This window comes from Athene noctua, chromosome 17 (assembly GCF_965140245.1).
Source record: "Athene noctua chromosome 17, bAthNoc1.hap1.1, whole genome shotgun sequence".
In the NCBI taxonomy this organism is placed as follows: domain Eukaryota; kingdom Metazoa; phylum Chordata; class Aves; order Strigiformes; family Strigidae; genus Athene; species Athene noctua.
The window spans coordinates 6,304,847-6,322,389 of NC_134053.1; the positions used below are offsets into that span (position 1 = coordinate 6,304,847).

The 17,543-nt window shown below is 36.5% G+C and overlaps 2 protein-coding genes across 13 annotated transcripts in view; both read right to left on the minus strand.

Annotated features, from left to right (window-relative positions):
• RIMBP2 (RIMS binding protein 2) overlaps positions 1-17,543 on the minus strand; it is a 118,647-nt gene that overhangs the window by 64,717 nt on the left and 36,387 nt on the right. For 10 of the 12 annotated variants that reach the window (XM_074921449.1, XM_074921450.1, XM_074921446.1 and 7 more), the window contains exons 1-3: positions 11,786-12,030; positions 5,698-5,787; positions 256-378 (exon numbers count right to left, since the gene is read on the minus strand). The gene's annotated coding sequence lies outside the window, so the exon portion shown is untranslated. Of the gene's footprint in view, positions 1-255; positions 379-5,697; positions 5,788-11,785; positions 12,031-17,543 lie in introns of those variants that run through there. The other 2 variants (XM_074921440.1, XM_074921447.1) reach the window with 1 other exon arrangement.
• LOC141967594 (uncharacterized) overlaps positions 1-17,543 on the minus strand; it is a 111,641-nt gene that overhangs the window by 4,024 nt on the left and 90,074 nt on the right. The window contains exons 6-7 of the mRNA XM_074921549.1: positions 5,698-5,787; positions 256-378 (exon numbers count right to left, since the gene is read on the minus strand). Of these exons, the coding sequence (XP_074777650.1) occupies positions 256-378; positions 5,698-5,787 (213 nt within the window). The remainder of the gene's footprint in view (positions 1-255; positions 379-5,697; positions 5,788-17,543) is intronic.

The following is a 17,543-nucleotide window of genomic DNA, read 5'->3' on the forward strand; positions in this document are numbered from 1 at the left end:
ACTTACCTCCCATAACTGTATAGTGAAAACCTATGTCCAATTACTTATAAAGATCTCTAAAGATGTCTCTCCTCCGATAGTTTGAGATCCCTTGTAGGTACTTAGTCTACTGTATTCCATACGTTTTATCATAACGAATAGGGACACTCAGTCCCCTAGTTTGCAATGCACTTCTGCTTCTGTGACTCACTGAATGAACATCAGGAATATTAAACAAGCAGTAGAGGTACTGGAGTGCTAGAGCATTATACCTACCTTTAGGACCTGCTCTAAGTTCTCCAGCTTGGCTTGGAGCTGGTGTTTTCCCTTTACAGCCAAATCTCGCTCTTTGGTCACTCTGAGAAGGGTTTCTCTAAGATGGTCATAGTCTGCTTTTACCTAGAAAAAACAGAATGTGATTATTGCCCAAACAGCTAATTAATGAAGGGAAAACTATAACTGACACAAACATTTCTGCATGTTAAAATGGAAAAAGGAAAAACAGCTCAAAGAAAATAGGAAAGAAGCATAAAAAATGGAAGGGAATGTTCACTGAGGAAATTGTGTGTGTCTCGTGTATGCATGAAGCACATTTTCTTTTGACAAGGACTACAATCTGGCAACCAAACTGTAGTTACACAAATTTAAATAAATATACTGTATAATGCACAAAATAAATGACAATCAAACAATTCCTAATTTCTCTGGATCTCAGGGGCATCAGAGATGGGTCTGCTATTTAAAGAGACAGAGATCTAATGTATATATAGAAATATAACTCACATGTACATTTTTCTGGACTATTCTTTAGAGTAAACTGACCACAGAATAAACTCAATATACACAATCAGCCTGTGGTAACATTTGAAATCAGTGTCTCTACAGTTCAAAAATAGGTATTCTTCTGCAACAAAACCCCTGCTCTCCCTTAAAATGTTCGCATACAGAAGATTTTTAAAGGATCAGATTCTCATCAAGTTGGGTTTGTTTTCCTATTTAATTTACTTGGTACTAGCTTAACCATTTCAGTATGACTAAGTCTTTTTATACAGGGTTTTGTGAATCATCAGTGATAGTGACTACTTCATAAACACATAGAATGTAAGAAAACACAATATTAAACTACTTCATCTTGTCACATAAAAGTTTCTTCTTCAATTCAGATCAGCTGAAAATTCGATTTCTTATCTCGGATCATTTTATAACTTTATGTCCTATATTGATGTATAACAATAGGATTGTTACAGCTTGTACCATATCAAAACCTGCAATTGTTCATGAAAAATGAAAACCCACCAGCAATAAACATCTGGGTAAAAAACTACATAATGTTCACATACTATTTCCACTTCCCTGTAATGTTGATAGAAGGTAAGAAAGCAAAAGAGCCCCAATATTTTTAGAGAACAAGGTTCCAAGAAGAACCTTTGTTAACTGCAACACAGTGCGGAAGCATAAACAATGCTGGCAGGATTACTGACTAAGGAAAGGCAAAGCTGTACAAAGCATTGGGATAAGGCACAGGCTTTAATCGTGGTGCAATGTTTCCTTCTGACTTCAGTTAAGGAAGTGACAAGGGGTTTTTTTTTCAATTTAATTACTGCAATTTTTTATTTTTTATTTTTTTAAACATGAAGGGCATTAAGCAATCTCTGACATGGATATCTCCTGGACATTTTCTAAAGCGATGTTTTGGAACCTGATTCAGCCTATCTGTTTGCCTTCTGGCTCCAGTTTGTTAACTTACAAATTTTGCCATGGACCAAACAATCTAAATGGTTGCAGCCAGCCCTCGTATTCATCTTTGCAAGAGGCCTCTTTAGAGTGCAGTGGAGTAGAAAAAAGAGAGAGGAAAATGGAACAAACCATGTTTTCCACAAGAACTGATGCAATTATTGTCAACCTCAGGAGGGTTTTTTTTGGTGCACTTTTTCTTTTCCTCTTCCCTCATTTCTTTATAACTAAGGAAACTATTAAACAATGGATTCTCAGAATCTATTAACTTCCTGCATCCTTTTATTGTATTTCATTGCTCAGATCAGCCAGTGTAGACTGCTGAAGAATAACAAAGTGGAAAAAGAAAGCAATAAGGTATCACTATCAACAATGCAATTTGTTATTGTCTGTGATTCTCAGTTAATTTTCTGAGGATGAATAAAGGACAATATTTTGAACAAGTTTCAAGAAAAGGTTATTTTCCTCAGGCTTTAGTTTTCCCTTTCTCTAGAACAATTGATACAAACTGACTACCTTTATAAAGAATTTTCTAAAACTCAGTAGTCATCATAGTCTGAATAATTTTGGGGAGCCAGCAGGCACAGCACTTTTCTTCAGTGTGGTTTTTCCTGCTGGCAGTGAAGGGGCTATCAGAACAAACAGTACCTATCAGGCTGCTAATGTCATTTTGGAAAGAGATGAATTAGAGACAGATAGAACTGTAGATATTTTCTACATCTCAAGATCTTCCGTTTGCGATCTTAAAGTGCATACCTAAATTAGTTAAAATTTAGGAACACAAATGTTTCTGATAATTTCTCTACTGTCTCTTTTGGCAGATCAGCTTTCAAACAAACTTCTGTGTATATTTTCATTTTGCAGGTTGGAAAGAAACACAACCAAATCTACCAACCACCTTCTGATAATTACTCTTGTTAATTCCAGTCACACTGATGACTTCTAATATTTCTGCAGGGCATTCTTGCCAGGACTTTCCCCTCTGAAGACTGTATATTACTAGAATGCTGTGATATACACTTTTATATAACCCATAAGGCAGCATAAAACTTGATGAGTCTATCATTTACTTTTTTGTTTGTTTGTTTAGATGACATTTGTTCTTAAATGTGAATTTAATGCTCTCTCCAAGCAGGCTGTTCAAGAACATATGGGATATACATGAACCTGAATTACACACAGAGCACATCAAAACATCAATGTTCCCAGTGGCAAAAACGGTTGACCTAAATAGAGTGCCGTCAAACACACAGGGAACATTTTGATCTGTAATGTTTCTCTGTTCAGAGCAATTTAATTTTCATCCCATGCCTTCACACTTATAAATGCACCCTCATTTGAGTCAGTTATGAAGGCCAGAATACTGGTAAACACTTAAACAGAAACTAGTTATTGAAAACCATCACACCAAAACAAAATAGAAGTTTATTTCATTGGGGAAAAGCTCCATCAGCCTTATAAGTCACCATCTGCCTTAATCCTAGACTCCAGAGACTTACCAATTTCTCAAACAACTGGCATTGTTCAGAAAACATTATTCAGAAACTACCATGAAAATGATATGATTTCAGTTAGTGTGGAAGTAAATTCTGAATGTATAATGCCTGTTCAGTTTTTAAATAAAAATATTAGCCCATATATATTCAGATGATCAGGAAAACAAGTCAGAGCTCAGTATCGTGGAACTCCTAAGGACACAAAATCTTTTCACAAGTCTTCCAACTCCAGGAATGCAACTTTCTTTCTCTTTTGCAGAATACCAAAACTAAATCATGCAAGTTATGTACAATTTTACCTTTATTTTGTGGAATTAAGGGTGGTCAGGTTCATACCTACTCCCTTCAAGAGTCAAATTTTAGCAACTACATTGTGCAAAAATGAGCAGTGGTTTTATGTGTGCTACGTAACAGAATGCATAAACACTCCCCCAGCCCCATTTACTTGGATAAAGTTCGCCTGTTTTTTCAGGCCCGCTCTCAGGGGTGAAAAAGAATAAATTATTTTAGGCAGGTTTTCCCCTTCAGGGCTGAGCCCTAACTCTGCTAGAATTCTGCTCCTACCTCTCCGTCCAAAGTTGTGTAGTTTCACAGTTTCTGAATTACAAAATGTAGTCTAAACTGCACAACCTATCCTCAACTTCATTGTGTGTGATAAAAAAACCCCAAACAAACAGCAAAATCCGAGTAATTCCCTCAGAAAACCTGTTACACAAGAAGGAAAACCTGAAGTTGTTAACATTCAGGGTATACTGTAAAGATTGCATATGGCTAAAATTGCTAAAAGTGAGAGCATACACTTAAAGCAAGACTGATCCTACCGAGGCTGTGCTATTAAATTAGTAGCGCGGGCATCCGGAATTGTTACGATGTGCCTTTCACAGTGTTTAAGGTATTTGCAGAAACAAACACCCATAGTATGACAAATTGTGACACTATAATAGCAAAAGGCAATTTTATTACTAACTTAGTGTCTAATGTGTCAAAGGTTGACATTTTACCTTCATATTTTAAATTGCTTTTACTGTATTCCAATGTACCTCAAGCTCTTCACTATAGTAAGAGACAAACATTACCTGCAGTGAAGCATTATTAACTGCATAATTCTTCACTTTCTGATAGTAAGAGGGTTAACATTTTTAGTATCGCCGGTGTACTGAGCCTTCACTGCATTAATGCTGCATGCTATTCCTGTGTCAGCTAAAATATAAAGCTGCCTAAGACTTTATGTGCCTTGTGAAGTAAAGAGTAAAGGTAATGTGTAAACCATAAAGAGAAAAACATTAGGAAAGGGAGAAATTCTAGACAGATGGATGAATAAAATTAAGCGATGCTATGATACACATGGCTTTTTCCTATCATAAAGTATTATTACACTGTCTTTTTTATATATAAACAATTTAAATTCCTCAGCAACAGGAAATTTCAGGTCTGCTTCAATACCAGGCGCTACACGCAATATGTAGAGTACATGCATGGCCATCTCTAAATTTTAGTCATTTGCATTGTCTCATGGATTTAACCAGACCCTTTTGGTTTGGAAATTAAGCACTGGGCTACTCTATGACACACGCACGTCAGAGACACCAAAGCATGCAGCTACCACTGTTTTGCAAGCTTTGAGGATGGGCTTTCATCAGAGCCTATGTGAGTTACAGCTCTTCTGATATGAATGAGGTTGCCGAGCAACTCACTTAAGCCCTGTAGAAATCCCAGATTGGAGTTTTATTTTTAGCTAAATGTAGCCCTGTGAAGTGGCTGGTTCATGATGTTTCTTCCACTGAATTCATATGTGGTGAGGTAAGGCACATCAGCCTCTCCTCCCATGCTAGTCACGCCATGCAGTATTTGCGATAGATATAAACACACTGTAGTGAGAAATTTTCTGTCCCGGCACAAAAAAGAACTGAAGAAAAATGCTTATTATTAAAATACTTTTTATATCAGGACATGGAATAGCTGAGACTGTGTCATGTGCCATGCTACAGGGGAAATAACTGCTAAATAGAAGTTTGGACATTTGCTGCTGGATAAAAGCTTTTCAACATTTTATTGAGAAATTTAAAAATGAAAAGAAAAAAATATGGAAGGATAGGAAAAAAGCCTACTAGACAGCAATTATTTCTACGAGTATTTTCAGAAAAAGATGATAAATTTTCAATCAAGTCTCATCAAAATCACCAAAAAAGTCTTTTACCAAAGCCTAATACCAATTTAGGACACTATGAGAATATGCATCGAAGGAATGATGACTCTGAAGTCTAAAGACTCTCTAAAGTCTATCAGTGTGTCTTATATTTTCACTTGAAAATAACATTTGTTCCTAAATTAAATTTTTGTAATTTATTTTTAATTAAAATATTTTATGTTCTCAAGTAGAAGCATGTAAATCAGAAAAAAAAAAAAGACTCGACGATTCACTTTTACCCGCTCTGCAGCCTGATTTCTGTAACAAATGGATGTATGAGATCTGCGCTCCTGATGTTACCTGGTCATATTGCAGTGCTTTGTGGGACACACTTGCATACTGAAGGCTCAGGCGATTCTTTTCTTGCACAGCATCCTTCAGTTCATTTTCCTGAAACACAAGTAAAGAGCGTTACAGACCACTTATCTCCATTACAGTACATCCTATTAAGTGCTTAAGGAAGCAATGTTTTTGTGTTATTTGGTATTAACAAACTATTAAGAGCAATATCAGGCACAAAGCCAAAGGCACTGAAGGTGCAGAAGCTACAGATTAGCTTGCAATTACAGTTGGCTCTATCGTAAACCCACATGTTTTCAGTAGATGATCTGATTAAAGATGTGCAAGCAAAGAGAGATGACCTGACTACACAGGCCTGGTGCCTATAAAAATAATAATAAAAAGTCTCCCTGTGATGTAACAAAGAGCTCAAACCTGGCTGCCTCACTTAGAGCTGGGAAGAGAAAGAGGCTTGGCTGCCAGAAAAAAAAGTATCAAAATTAGGTCTTTTTTTTTTGGAGGCAAAAGCCAACAACTGGGATGTATACTCACGTACACATTTTTATATTCACATATTTCATTTTACTTATAATGCATATCTATTCATAATAGATGTATATATACACATTCTAATACAAACAATTTTAAAATCTGTGAAGAGCATCTACGTACTACAGTGGCAGGCAAGTCAGAAATGCAGCTGGAAGTCAAAAGGTAAGCATGCTTAAAGATCAAGGTATTAATTACATCCTCGGGAATGTATTTTTATTTATTTAGACAGCACTGTAAGGAAGAAAAAAGGAAAAGCAAATGAAATTCAAATATACAGTCAAAGGTCAAACAAGAGAGGTGGAAATGCCTTTGTCAGGTCACACAAATCAAAATACATGCAGCTCAGGATAAAACAGCAGCATCTTCTGATATTTCTGACAAATTTTTCTCACAAGTTCACAAAGGTAGTTGTCTGAGATTAAATGTTAAATTCAGTTCCTTATGAAAGTTGTTATCAGTCATGCTGGGCAACCCGTAATCATTCCATTTCACAGTGTGCATCATACATTATCTTCGGAAAACATTGGTTATATTTGCCAAAAACTATACTAAGGTGGGCAAAACTGGGCCCGCTTTTGAGTGGTTTGAAATGATTTATGATTTTGCACCACTAAAATCCATACTATCAGCAGATTTCTCTAATAATTCTCCTGAGGTCTTAAGAAAAATTGTTAAACTGTTTATATAAATTGTTGCCTAATCTTCATTCCCTGAGGATCAGAACTAGTGAAGCTTACAGACTTCTGCCTAATGGCTACTTAGTTAATATCTAAAAAGATGTGACATCCAAATCTAACTGGAATTAACCACTGGGTTCAAAATTTATAGGGTCAGCTAAACCGATAGTATGATCATGTGAATTATTTTTTTCTATAGAAAATGAGATTAAAATGTCAGTTTTATAAAAAATTTCACACAGAAAAGGCCATTCTGAGTAACAGTGATTTTAACATATTGGTTAATTCTGGAGAAGATACTGCATTTCTGTCCACACCTGGAATGCCAGTCTGATCATTAAATTTGAACATAAAGTGAAAATTAGTTCAGCTAAAGTAATGACATTTTACAGCACCATCATTGTACAATATCAGAACATGTCATCATCATCTATGGGAAGCTGTTCTCTTGACTAAGCGTTAAGTGCTACTGCACAGAACTAAACTAAGATGACAAACTGCAGAATATTCAGTCTTCTGATCGCAGATATACCTATCATCTCACACATAAGGAGCTCAGCAATTACATATTCTTAAGTCTGTTAAATCTGTTGTTCAGGGTGCAATTAAAGTGGCAGTCGGGCTCTGTGAGATGCTAGACAGTTCTGAGGGCCAAAATGAGAAATTCTTAGCTTATGTTGCATTTTCAAAGGTGTGAATTAAATCAGTAAATATTTTTATAATATGAACAGAGCAGTTCCTTGAGTATGCAAATAAATCACTGTGTCCTATTAATTGCTGAAAGTCACTTGTAAAGCACTGTTGTGTCTATTCTGCAGTTCACAAGGGAAAAACAAGCTACACTACCTGCTCTGAAACCCTTACAACTGCAGGCTTTTGTCAGGCCAGATTTGACATTAAGAGATCAGTCTGCTCAGCTGACCTTAATGGGGAACAAGAGACAATAAGTTACCAGGTTTTAATAATGTTATTATAAGGAATTCGAGCAAAAATGGGGGGGAAGGGAGAGGAGGGGAGGAGTAATTGCAATCTAAACCAGCATCTTTCACATCCTACTTAAATTCTCCAGAATGGAAAACAGTTTATGAGAGATGGTACAGCAATTGGGCTGGCCGTTAGTCCTACCTGAAGAAAATATATTTTATCATGTTATTTGCAAGGATGAATAGAAGTAGGGTGGTAACTATCCCACTTTCATTGGTCCTTAGTTATAAACCCATTTCTTTTCACTTATATCACTGTTCATCACAGTGGCAATTTCTCTCAGTATTATTTCTCAATTGCCAGGATAAAGCCCATCTATGTTCTTCATGCCAACTAAATCAGTAAAGATCAAGAATCACCTGAAACAGTAGCAGGAATTACTGGAACAGTTCTAACCTAAAAAATACACAAATAGAGACCCAGCAATGAAAATTCAGGTGCAGAATTTCCACCAGCAGTAATTGCAGTAAGAATATATTTATATATAACATCAGTGTGTTCAGAAGTGACATAAATCCATGTACACTTACAATATTTAGATAGCTTGCTCCCAGAAAATGCATTAAGGAACAAAGAATAAATGACTCATCAAAGGTCTCAGAGCAATAACATGTGGTAAAAGTCAGAAACTGAACCAAAGTCTTGCAAATTTTAGCCAACTTCCTGTACTGGGCTATGTCTTTGAGGTGGTGCAATTCCTCCCCCCACTCTTTGGTGGGCCTCTCAGTGCTTGGTGTGATTCCAACCCCCTCCTGGGGCACACCCCAGTCTAGGGGGGTACAGACTGCAAATGGCAGTGAACCAGAGCGTTAAGGAGCCCCTTTGATGAGCCTGGCTCCTGCTGTCCTTATTACTTGGGAAGGGTTATAACAGTCCATCACGTCCTGACAGCTTGATACACCTGTACCTCGGACATGGTTAAGGGAGAACAATAACAGAACTGCACGTTCTTGGCCTGTGCAACTGGTGGAGAACACCAGAATATTTCATCACTCAAGCTGGGCTAGAATAAGAAAAGTACCTGACAAAAGTCACTTATCTTGGACCCTATAAATAGTGACCCCAGGTGAGACCCTCTGAGCTCTCCTGGATCACAGCGGGCCTGGGACCAGCCTCTCCCCTGAGCTAGGACACCTCTCAGGTATCAAATCTCCCAGGTAGCATCTGCTGTGAGAACCTACAGGTTCTCTGCCCAGGGCAAAGTCGGTCCCCTCGAGTCTCAATTATCACCCGATGAGGAATGCCAATGCATCGTATTTACTCTAAACTTGAGAAAAGGGAAATTTTAACTCTGAGCTAGCTTGTCTTTCACCCACTCTTCCTCTCTCTATCTAATAACGTGTTTAGGCATTTTCATGAGTGCGAGTACATATGTATTTCACTGAATCCAAATGCTTTTTGTCTGTCTGTATGTTTGTACGTCTTGTGTTTGTGAATATACATCTATATATGTATTAATTTAGGGTATCATATAGTAAGTTAGTGCAAATCTTGTCATTTTTGAATCTGTACTTAAGTTAGTGTTTTAATCATATTTTATTGAATTACCTTGTAAATCCTTAAATTGGTTAATGATTAAGTGCTGCTAGTCATTAATAAATCTTGATTTGCTGCTAAATCATTACGGTGTTAATATTTTCATTCGTGACAGTCTTCAGGAAATGATCCAAGTCACAATTACTGTCTACTCAGAAAATCACACAATATTACTTTCAATTTGTTGACTTGAGTCAACAATAATGAACCCTGACAACAGGGGCCCCTACAGAGAATTCTGGTAGATTCAGCTGCAGTAGTTTAGCTACTGCATAGTATTATCAGTCATGTCGCTGAAAGTAACCCATGATGTGGTTATTGAAGCAGCACACACTGCTGCCCAAAGGGGAACACAAGCTAGTTTCTGTGTAGTAGACATAAGTAGTACTTCAACAAACAGTTACGTTCTCTCTCAAAATTCCTCATGACCAGTTTCTCCAGTGTTGAATGTTTCCAGATGCTAACTGGAATAACAGGAGAAACACACTTACAGTACTCATTATACACCTCCTCACCATTTCCTCTTCTCTTGTGGCTGTAAAATAGCACTTGGATTTTTGCAAATTATAGTCATGCATCATTGAAGTTTGTGATTTTCTGTCTTATCCATTGACTTCAGGGATATGGCCCCTTAACAATATCCACCTCAATATTTTCCAGTTTAGTTAAATATAAATCTTCAACAAAAAAAGACTAAAATTAATTGCAGCTATCTCAGAACTAAACTCCATCCAATAGACAATCCATATATTAAAGAGAGAATTGAATTAATATAGAGGAAAACGACATTTTTACTGTTTTCTTCCATGTACAAACCAGAAAACTCACATTTCTGCTACAAATTCTTATTGTCCCACAGTCAGTCTCTGAAAGTCACCAGTTTATGGCCGCTCTTCTCCAAAGTGCTGTCATATCACCATTGTGCACATGCCCATTTGACTGGGGCCAGAGTGGCACACAAAACGTTTTTCATTTAGGGAGAAATCCCACACATTTGATTATCATTTTACTATGTTGTGAGTTGTCTTCATTAGGATTTTATGGTTGGTTCCTGAAAGAGCTTTGAAACACAAACACATTTTAAGGGAGACAGATGCCTTTTGAAAACCCCAGCTTCTCACACATGAAGGCTATGCTTCCTTAAAATGCTATACTGAAATAAATATTTTTCCATTTACTTGGCAGCTAGCACTGATTGCTTTAACAACAGGGCAACACTTCTCACTTTAGCTTTTACAACTGCCAATTCCAAACAGAACCTCCAAGTCAACAGAAAGAAGAGGTCAGCGAATACATAGGGCGCCCATCACAAATGACAGACTTACGGGCAATAGGCTGGATATGTGCTTCATGCCTCCAGCTTGCCTGTTAATGCTAGGGATTCTCTGCTACAGACTTCCCCATCCTCAATTTAAAAAGTCTACCAAATTCTAAAGGGAACGTGCAAAGAGGCACCACTCTGTTATCGCTTGGAACTAAGAGGAGATTTTGTGGGATTCTGCAATTCATTTCGGAGCTGGACATGACTGAGATTTTTAAACTTGTTGACAATAAAACAGTACCAGTTCAAAAAACAAACTTGTGGAAAGCGTTACTGTGAACTCTTCCCTCATTCTTTCTATTTTTTTAATGCAAATAGCTTTTCACTTATTTTTAAAAATTTAATGAGAATTTTGTCCTTTTTTTGCCTGCTGCCCTCTCCCCTGTTCTTCATTTATTCACTGTATGTAACAATTTTGACAATTTAATTGTGCCTAAGAAGCAACATTTTACTAGAGTCAAATGAGGTCTACCATTTAACCTCTGCAAATCAATCCACTGCAGCTGTTAATAAAGACAAGTAGAGTGAAGATTAAGAACTAATCAAGCCAGTTAGTCCAAGACACAGTATAATGGCAAATGCTGATGAAATGTTAGACTAATGTGCAAGTGAGAAGTACTACATACTTCCCAAAAAGCTTCTCACCAGTCTCCAGAGTCTTGACATTGGGCTTCAGTTATTAGTTGAACAGTCTGCCACCCCCTTTCTAATGATGATGTTACACAATACCCACTTAAAAAAGGCAAGGCTTGAAGCAATTTAATTACTAGTCTAGCATACATCCAAAAGTTTTACAGAGTAATGTATGTGGAAAATTAATGATAAGAAAAGAAGCATTAGAAGCTGTATGAAGAACTATTTCACCTTCCCCCAGAAAACACTGACAGTATTGTCACAGATTAACATCAGCTAGCTACAGAACAAACCAACCCCAAACCTTTTCTAACGTATGTAGGCAGAAGTTGCACAGAATAGCTTAGATTGCTCCTGCTTAAGCTTTTTTACCAAGTTAAATACAAGAAGCATAAAGCATACTTACGTATATTACATATGTGGTGGTACGTCAATCAAGCCGCATTCATGTCAGGACTGTAAGTAGCACAATTTGCAAAAAGAATGGGAAATGTCTAGCATGTCAGACAAAATTCCAAACAGCAAGGATGTTTGCTGCTGGATGTAAGGAACGCTTTAGGCATTCTCAGCTCAGAGAGGCATTTTGGTTTAAGAAAACAACACTAAGGATGATCTTTTCAGAATCTGCGAAGTAAACTGAATCAGAAAATTGACAGCCCTCCCAAACCTATACAAACACAAGCCGTCCTGCTGTGTGCTATTTTTAAAGGGGTGCCCAGAGCATTACACAGATTTAAAGGCTCACACACCAGCACACACTTCACAAAACATGAGATGATTAATAAACATCCATGAAACATTAAAAATAAAATACATTAAATATAAACTGTGTTACCTTATATATCAGTTGCATTTTTTAAAATGGAGAAATGAAAGCAAAAATGTGTGTTCGTAACAGAGCAAAAGTAAAAATTCTCCTACGGATATGAGGACTGACTGTAAAAATTCATGGTAGGAGGATGACTTCTGTAGATTTAATACAATCTGACACCTCTGTCTGGGTAACAAGGTTCTACATTGCCTGGAGAAAGGCATCTGTTGCCCTGTGTGCTAGTTTGCTCATCCATCAATTATTTTTGTTGAAAAAAATATTATACACCATTTATTTGCAGCTCTTTTTCTCTGAGACTTATTTCTGCCAGTAACCTGGAATGACTGCATTAGAACACTCTGATTATAATCTGTCGTAGTTCCCTATTTTGATGCTACATAAATAAGATTAATCCAAGAAAAAAGTGAAAACCTCTAGTCTACAGGTACTTAAAAAGGAAAAATGAAGAACCTTCTGGTCTTTTCTCATGTATTTTTGCCCTGTAAATGACTCACTTCTAAGGTCAGGTTCATCACCACCGATTCATTTTTTTCTTCTTGTAAGAGATAGATTTTAAAGGCAAAGCTGACTCATCCTGAATAGTACAGAGTAGAACTATTTAAGAACCTCAACATGGACAAGCTAACAGAGCTAGACTGAGAGGCACAGCCTGTGCAACAAGCTGCCATTAAAACACTTGTGACTTTCTCTTTGCAGTTAGCATGTGGATGATGCAAGAAAAATACAGGCTGTCCTGCATGATTCTAATCACTCTGTAACATAGCACTGAACAAAGTGGAAGCAGAAGCAAGCAGAAAAAAACCCGGCTTTTACAAGAGATGCTGTTCTGTTACTGTTAGTTACTGTTTTGACACTACTTCCATGACATCTGACAGCTTTGGATGCATACTGGTAAGATAAAAGTGGGATCAAAGAAAGCTGACAAGAAAGATGATGCTGAATGTCCCCTCCCCATCCCATGAAGGGTACAAGTCTATCCAGTGCTGGATTTCACAGTCACCAACTTTGAGAGTTAGAAAGTTGTACTTTTAATAAATAAAAAATAATAAATTACGTATTATAAGTTAGTAGAAAACTATTAAATGCAATGAAAAATAATAAAACTGAAGACTTTTTCTTTTTTTTTTTTTTACTATTTCCATTTGATTCTTCCTCTCCATTGTCATGATGAGACACATGTTAGCAAGTAGTACAGGGAAGCAGTCAGGCATTTTATGATGTTAACATTTAAAAAGTAAGGAATTTCTACAGAGAATATTAGCAGCCATGTGTAAATTTTTTCCTCTACCACTCTTAAGATAAAGGAAGATCTACTCAGAAATGCTTGCATTTTAAATAAAATCACTTCACAGTTTGACCTCCTTCATTTTAAAAATAGGAACTTCTCCATGCAAATGATACTTTGTTCTAATAAAGGAAAACAAATGCAGTTTTACCCCTCTAATCAGTAGGCTGAATTTAGCATGAGAAACACTACATAAAAATAGTACTTAAAACACACTGCTAAATAAGGAACGCAGCGACTGTAGCAGTTTATTGGCCTTGGAAATCACCAGTGTCTTGGCACTGCAGCAACCAGGACCAGATGTTACGGAAGAGGCACAAACAATTAATGGATTGCATTATTTTTCACTTCAGTAAGATTCTTACGATAACAAGCTTTGTGCTACTAACTCGTTTCATTCACACTCCTTTTGTTTTGTTTCTTTTCACGTAACTGTTTCTCATAACTTGCCCACACCATCTTTTCTACCACCTCAAATCTGTCACCTCCATGAGAACACTGATTGACACGATAAGGCAATGTTTTGCGGGATCAGAGAGGAAAAGGACAGACCAACATCAGGTTTACCTGAACTTCTGGAAGATTCCCCTATTTTAAAATCACATGTAGCCATATTTGATCTACTGCTGCTCAGACTGTGGCCATCACTGAAAATTGTGCATCACACTCTCCATCTTCTTCACCTGTGGCACATATGAATGTGACAAGACCCTCTCATCTCTTTTAATAAAAATGGGTAAAGCAATAACTTTAGCTCTAAGTGCAATGGTTTTATTATAGCATCCATACTTGTGAAGAAATAACTCAGCAGACATTCTAGCTGCAGCTGTTTATAATGGATTACCAAATACACAAGTTCTATTCAAGACACTACTTTTTGAGTGTGTATCTACCATGTCTGAAGGAAGCAATCATGAAGATAGTAAAAACTCAAGACATTCCCCATGATAACATTATTTAGTATTTGCTGTTATGTTTGTTTATTATGTTTTATGATGCCTTGCTTCCTCTGTGACGTATGTGGAATGCATCAACTAGACTCTACACTCAAAACCAAAAGACCAAATGTCTTTGCACACTTTCAGTTCACACCACAGATGGAATGAAGCCTCTAACTGGCAGTAGGTGGCATTATTTTTTTTCCTGTTAACTTCTGCAGAAAGTATCAATCACTACCCCAAACAAGCAAAGACAGCAATTGTGTAACTTATGTTTTCAGTATCATCTTTTAAAACTTTCTCAGCATTTGTAATGAAATGTTATTATTGGATAGCTGCTTAATTCCTTAATGAAAAAATCATACATATTCTTGTTGTGGAAGAGTAGTATACAAATGTATAGCTGACAACTGACGAAGCAATTCAAGGTAATTTTAGGCCTATCAACTTCAAAGAAAAAATAAGGGGTAAGGAAGAGTCAATTCTCATCAATAATGAGTTATTTATGTATGTTAACACTGTAATACTTTGTCTAAGGCCCTTCAAATGACTAAAATTATGTAATATTGATAATGATCTCATCAGTGACTATATAAAAATTATTTTGATAGGCATAAGTTTTAATACAAGCCTTGTACCAAAGTAATTCTACCACTGACAACACAGCTGTTCCTAATTCAACCACCCAGAGCACCTATACAATGCACTTTGGCTTGTGTTCAGGCTGCCCTGCTAAAGATACCCCCTCACCTTGAGTTAGCCAAACTGCTACTTCGTATTTCCTTTAAAAAGCACATTTGTGTTCTACCTTTCAAATAACATCCAGCTGATGGGAACATAAACATAAGCAAAGACGCAACAAAAATACATTTCTGCAACATTTAGCTGTGAGTTAATCTTAAACTTAATATTACATCAGTGTTTTCCCCTTGGACAGTATTAGAAAGTAAATCAATTTAATTTGTGGGCTGAAGCAAAAATCAATGTTCATTCAGGGGTTTTTCTTTCAATTATTCTTCTGTTCACTTCTCAACACAAAAAATTAATCTGTGTATCTGAGACAGTCTAATTCCCATTTCACATGGCACAGTCCTTGTTTCTTCATGGAGAACTTATACCCAAGGGAAGGAAAAATTAGCCACTGCTAGGGGAGAAAGGAGTGAACAAGGTCCCTAGTCTTGGATAAAGGCACAAAGGAAACACAGTGTGGCATAAACATTAACCCCATTTGAATGCTGGTATCAAGCAGGTGCGGTCTGAAGGGGACACTCCCTACTGCCCCCTTAACAAATATTTTCTTTTTATTTTAGCATCATACTGTATACTTTTTATTCCACATCTCCAACTGGTAGTAAATTGTTCTTTTGCCTTGAGTCCAGTGGATGTGCCAAAGATCTAACTTATTTTTGTAGAGCAAACCAAATGCCACCAAATATTTTAAAACAGTTGAAATGGATAGCATGGTTTTAGTGGTTTCTACACATACATGAATTTCCACTTTCACTTTGTAATAATTCATAAGGAACTTGCTATCCGCATTTTCCACTTACTTTGGTTTGACTCGTGGCAGAACAAAGTACATCAGCTAAAAAACATGAACGAAGTTGTTCTGATCACCACTGGAGCTCATTAGGGATAAGGTTGCTACAGAAAGGACCTATTCAATTATCTACCAGAGAATTAAGGTTTCCATTTCCGGATCAACAGAACAGAGACAGAAGACTGGTGAATGGCAAGAGAGTGGCGAACAGCAATGTGAACTTGCAGGTGCCTCAGCAGAATACCTTATAGGATCTTCTAAAGACCATGTATGTTAGTATTCTGCAAACACACCAGTTGCAGACACTTTTATACAGGAGTAGCTCATGGAGAGATCTTGTCAACTTTGATTAAATTGTCAACTTCACTGTGTTATTTCTTATAATAGAAATTTCTTATTCTTACTGAAATAGAACAATCCATTTTTCTGTTCTATTGCACTAATAATTAAAATGCAATTACTTAGGCCAGATTTCACAAATATTTCTCAAAAAGCTTGCCTTTTTGTCGTGCACAAAGAGGAGAGAACAGCAAACAAGATCAACTGTTGTCATGGTAACGTCATGCCCCAGCAGGTGAAAAACTCAGTCCTGTGGCACTAAAAAAGGATGAAATGTACTGAACCTAAGCATAACATCAACTAAAGCTCAACAAGCTAAATGTGTTTTCATAGATTGGTATATTTTTAAGCAACATATTTAGAGAGGCAAATGTTAAAAAAACCATGTGAACTCTGGTGACATCAGTAATCACTCAATTGTCTCAATTTTATTGGAAGAAATGTGTACTGATAAGTTGCATAATTTTGGAAATCCCTATGAAAAGCTTATCACAATTTTTAAAAATGATGTGACTTGAAAACAGAAGATAAGTTTTCATTTCAAGACAGATACAAGAAAAATATGCTGAATAATTTTAAGTGTTAGATGCCAGAAGCATCATTCAAAAACAGCTCTTCACGCTCCAGAAGTTCTGTTTTCAGAACAGATAATATTACAGCCTTCAAGTAAGACTGTACAATCAATTTTCATCTTTTGTTAAGCTAAAATGGTATATATAAACACTAAACAAATATATGAGTTAACCAAAACAAAGTACTATGGACCACTGCTTTTCTTGCATGATTTTTTAAGAAAAGCTGTACAAAACCATACTTGGTCCTTCTATGGGCCAATCAAATTTTCCCAAACTAAAATTTTCTACAACTAAGTGCCCACTTCAAAACATTGAATTACTATTTACAAAGATCAGAAAAACACTTTGCATTCCTTCCTTAGGGAGAACATACATGCAGGTAAGTCACAAAGCTTTCTTTTCATCTTCAGGGCTCTCAAACAACGGGAAATCACCATGTAGATATCATATTCTATTATTTAAAGCTGATTTCAAACCCTTTTCAACAAAATTTGAAAACTAGAAAAAAATTGGAACTGTATGGGATTTCTTATATAAGACAACATAAAATCTGAAAGGGCTACATAGTTTGTTCTAAACAATACAGATAATTTTCTCCATCCATTTAACAAATGTAATGATTTTAACAAAGCTTAATAGTTTTACTATGTGTATT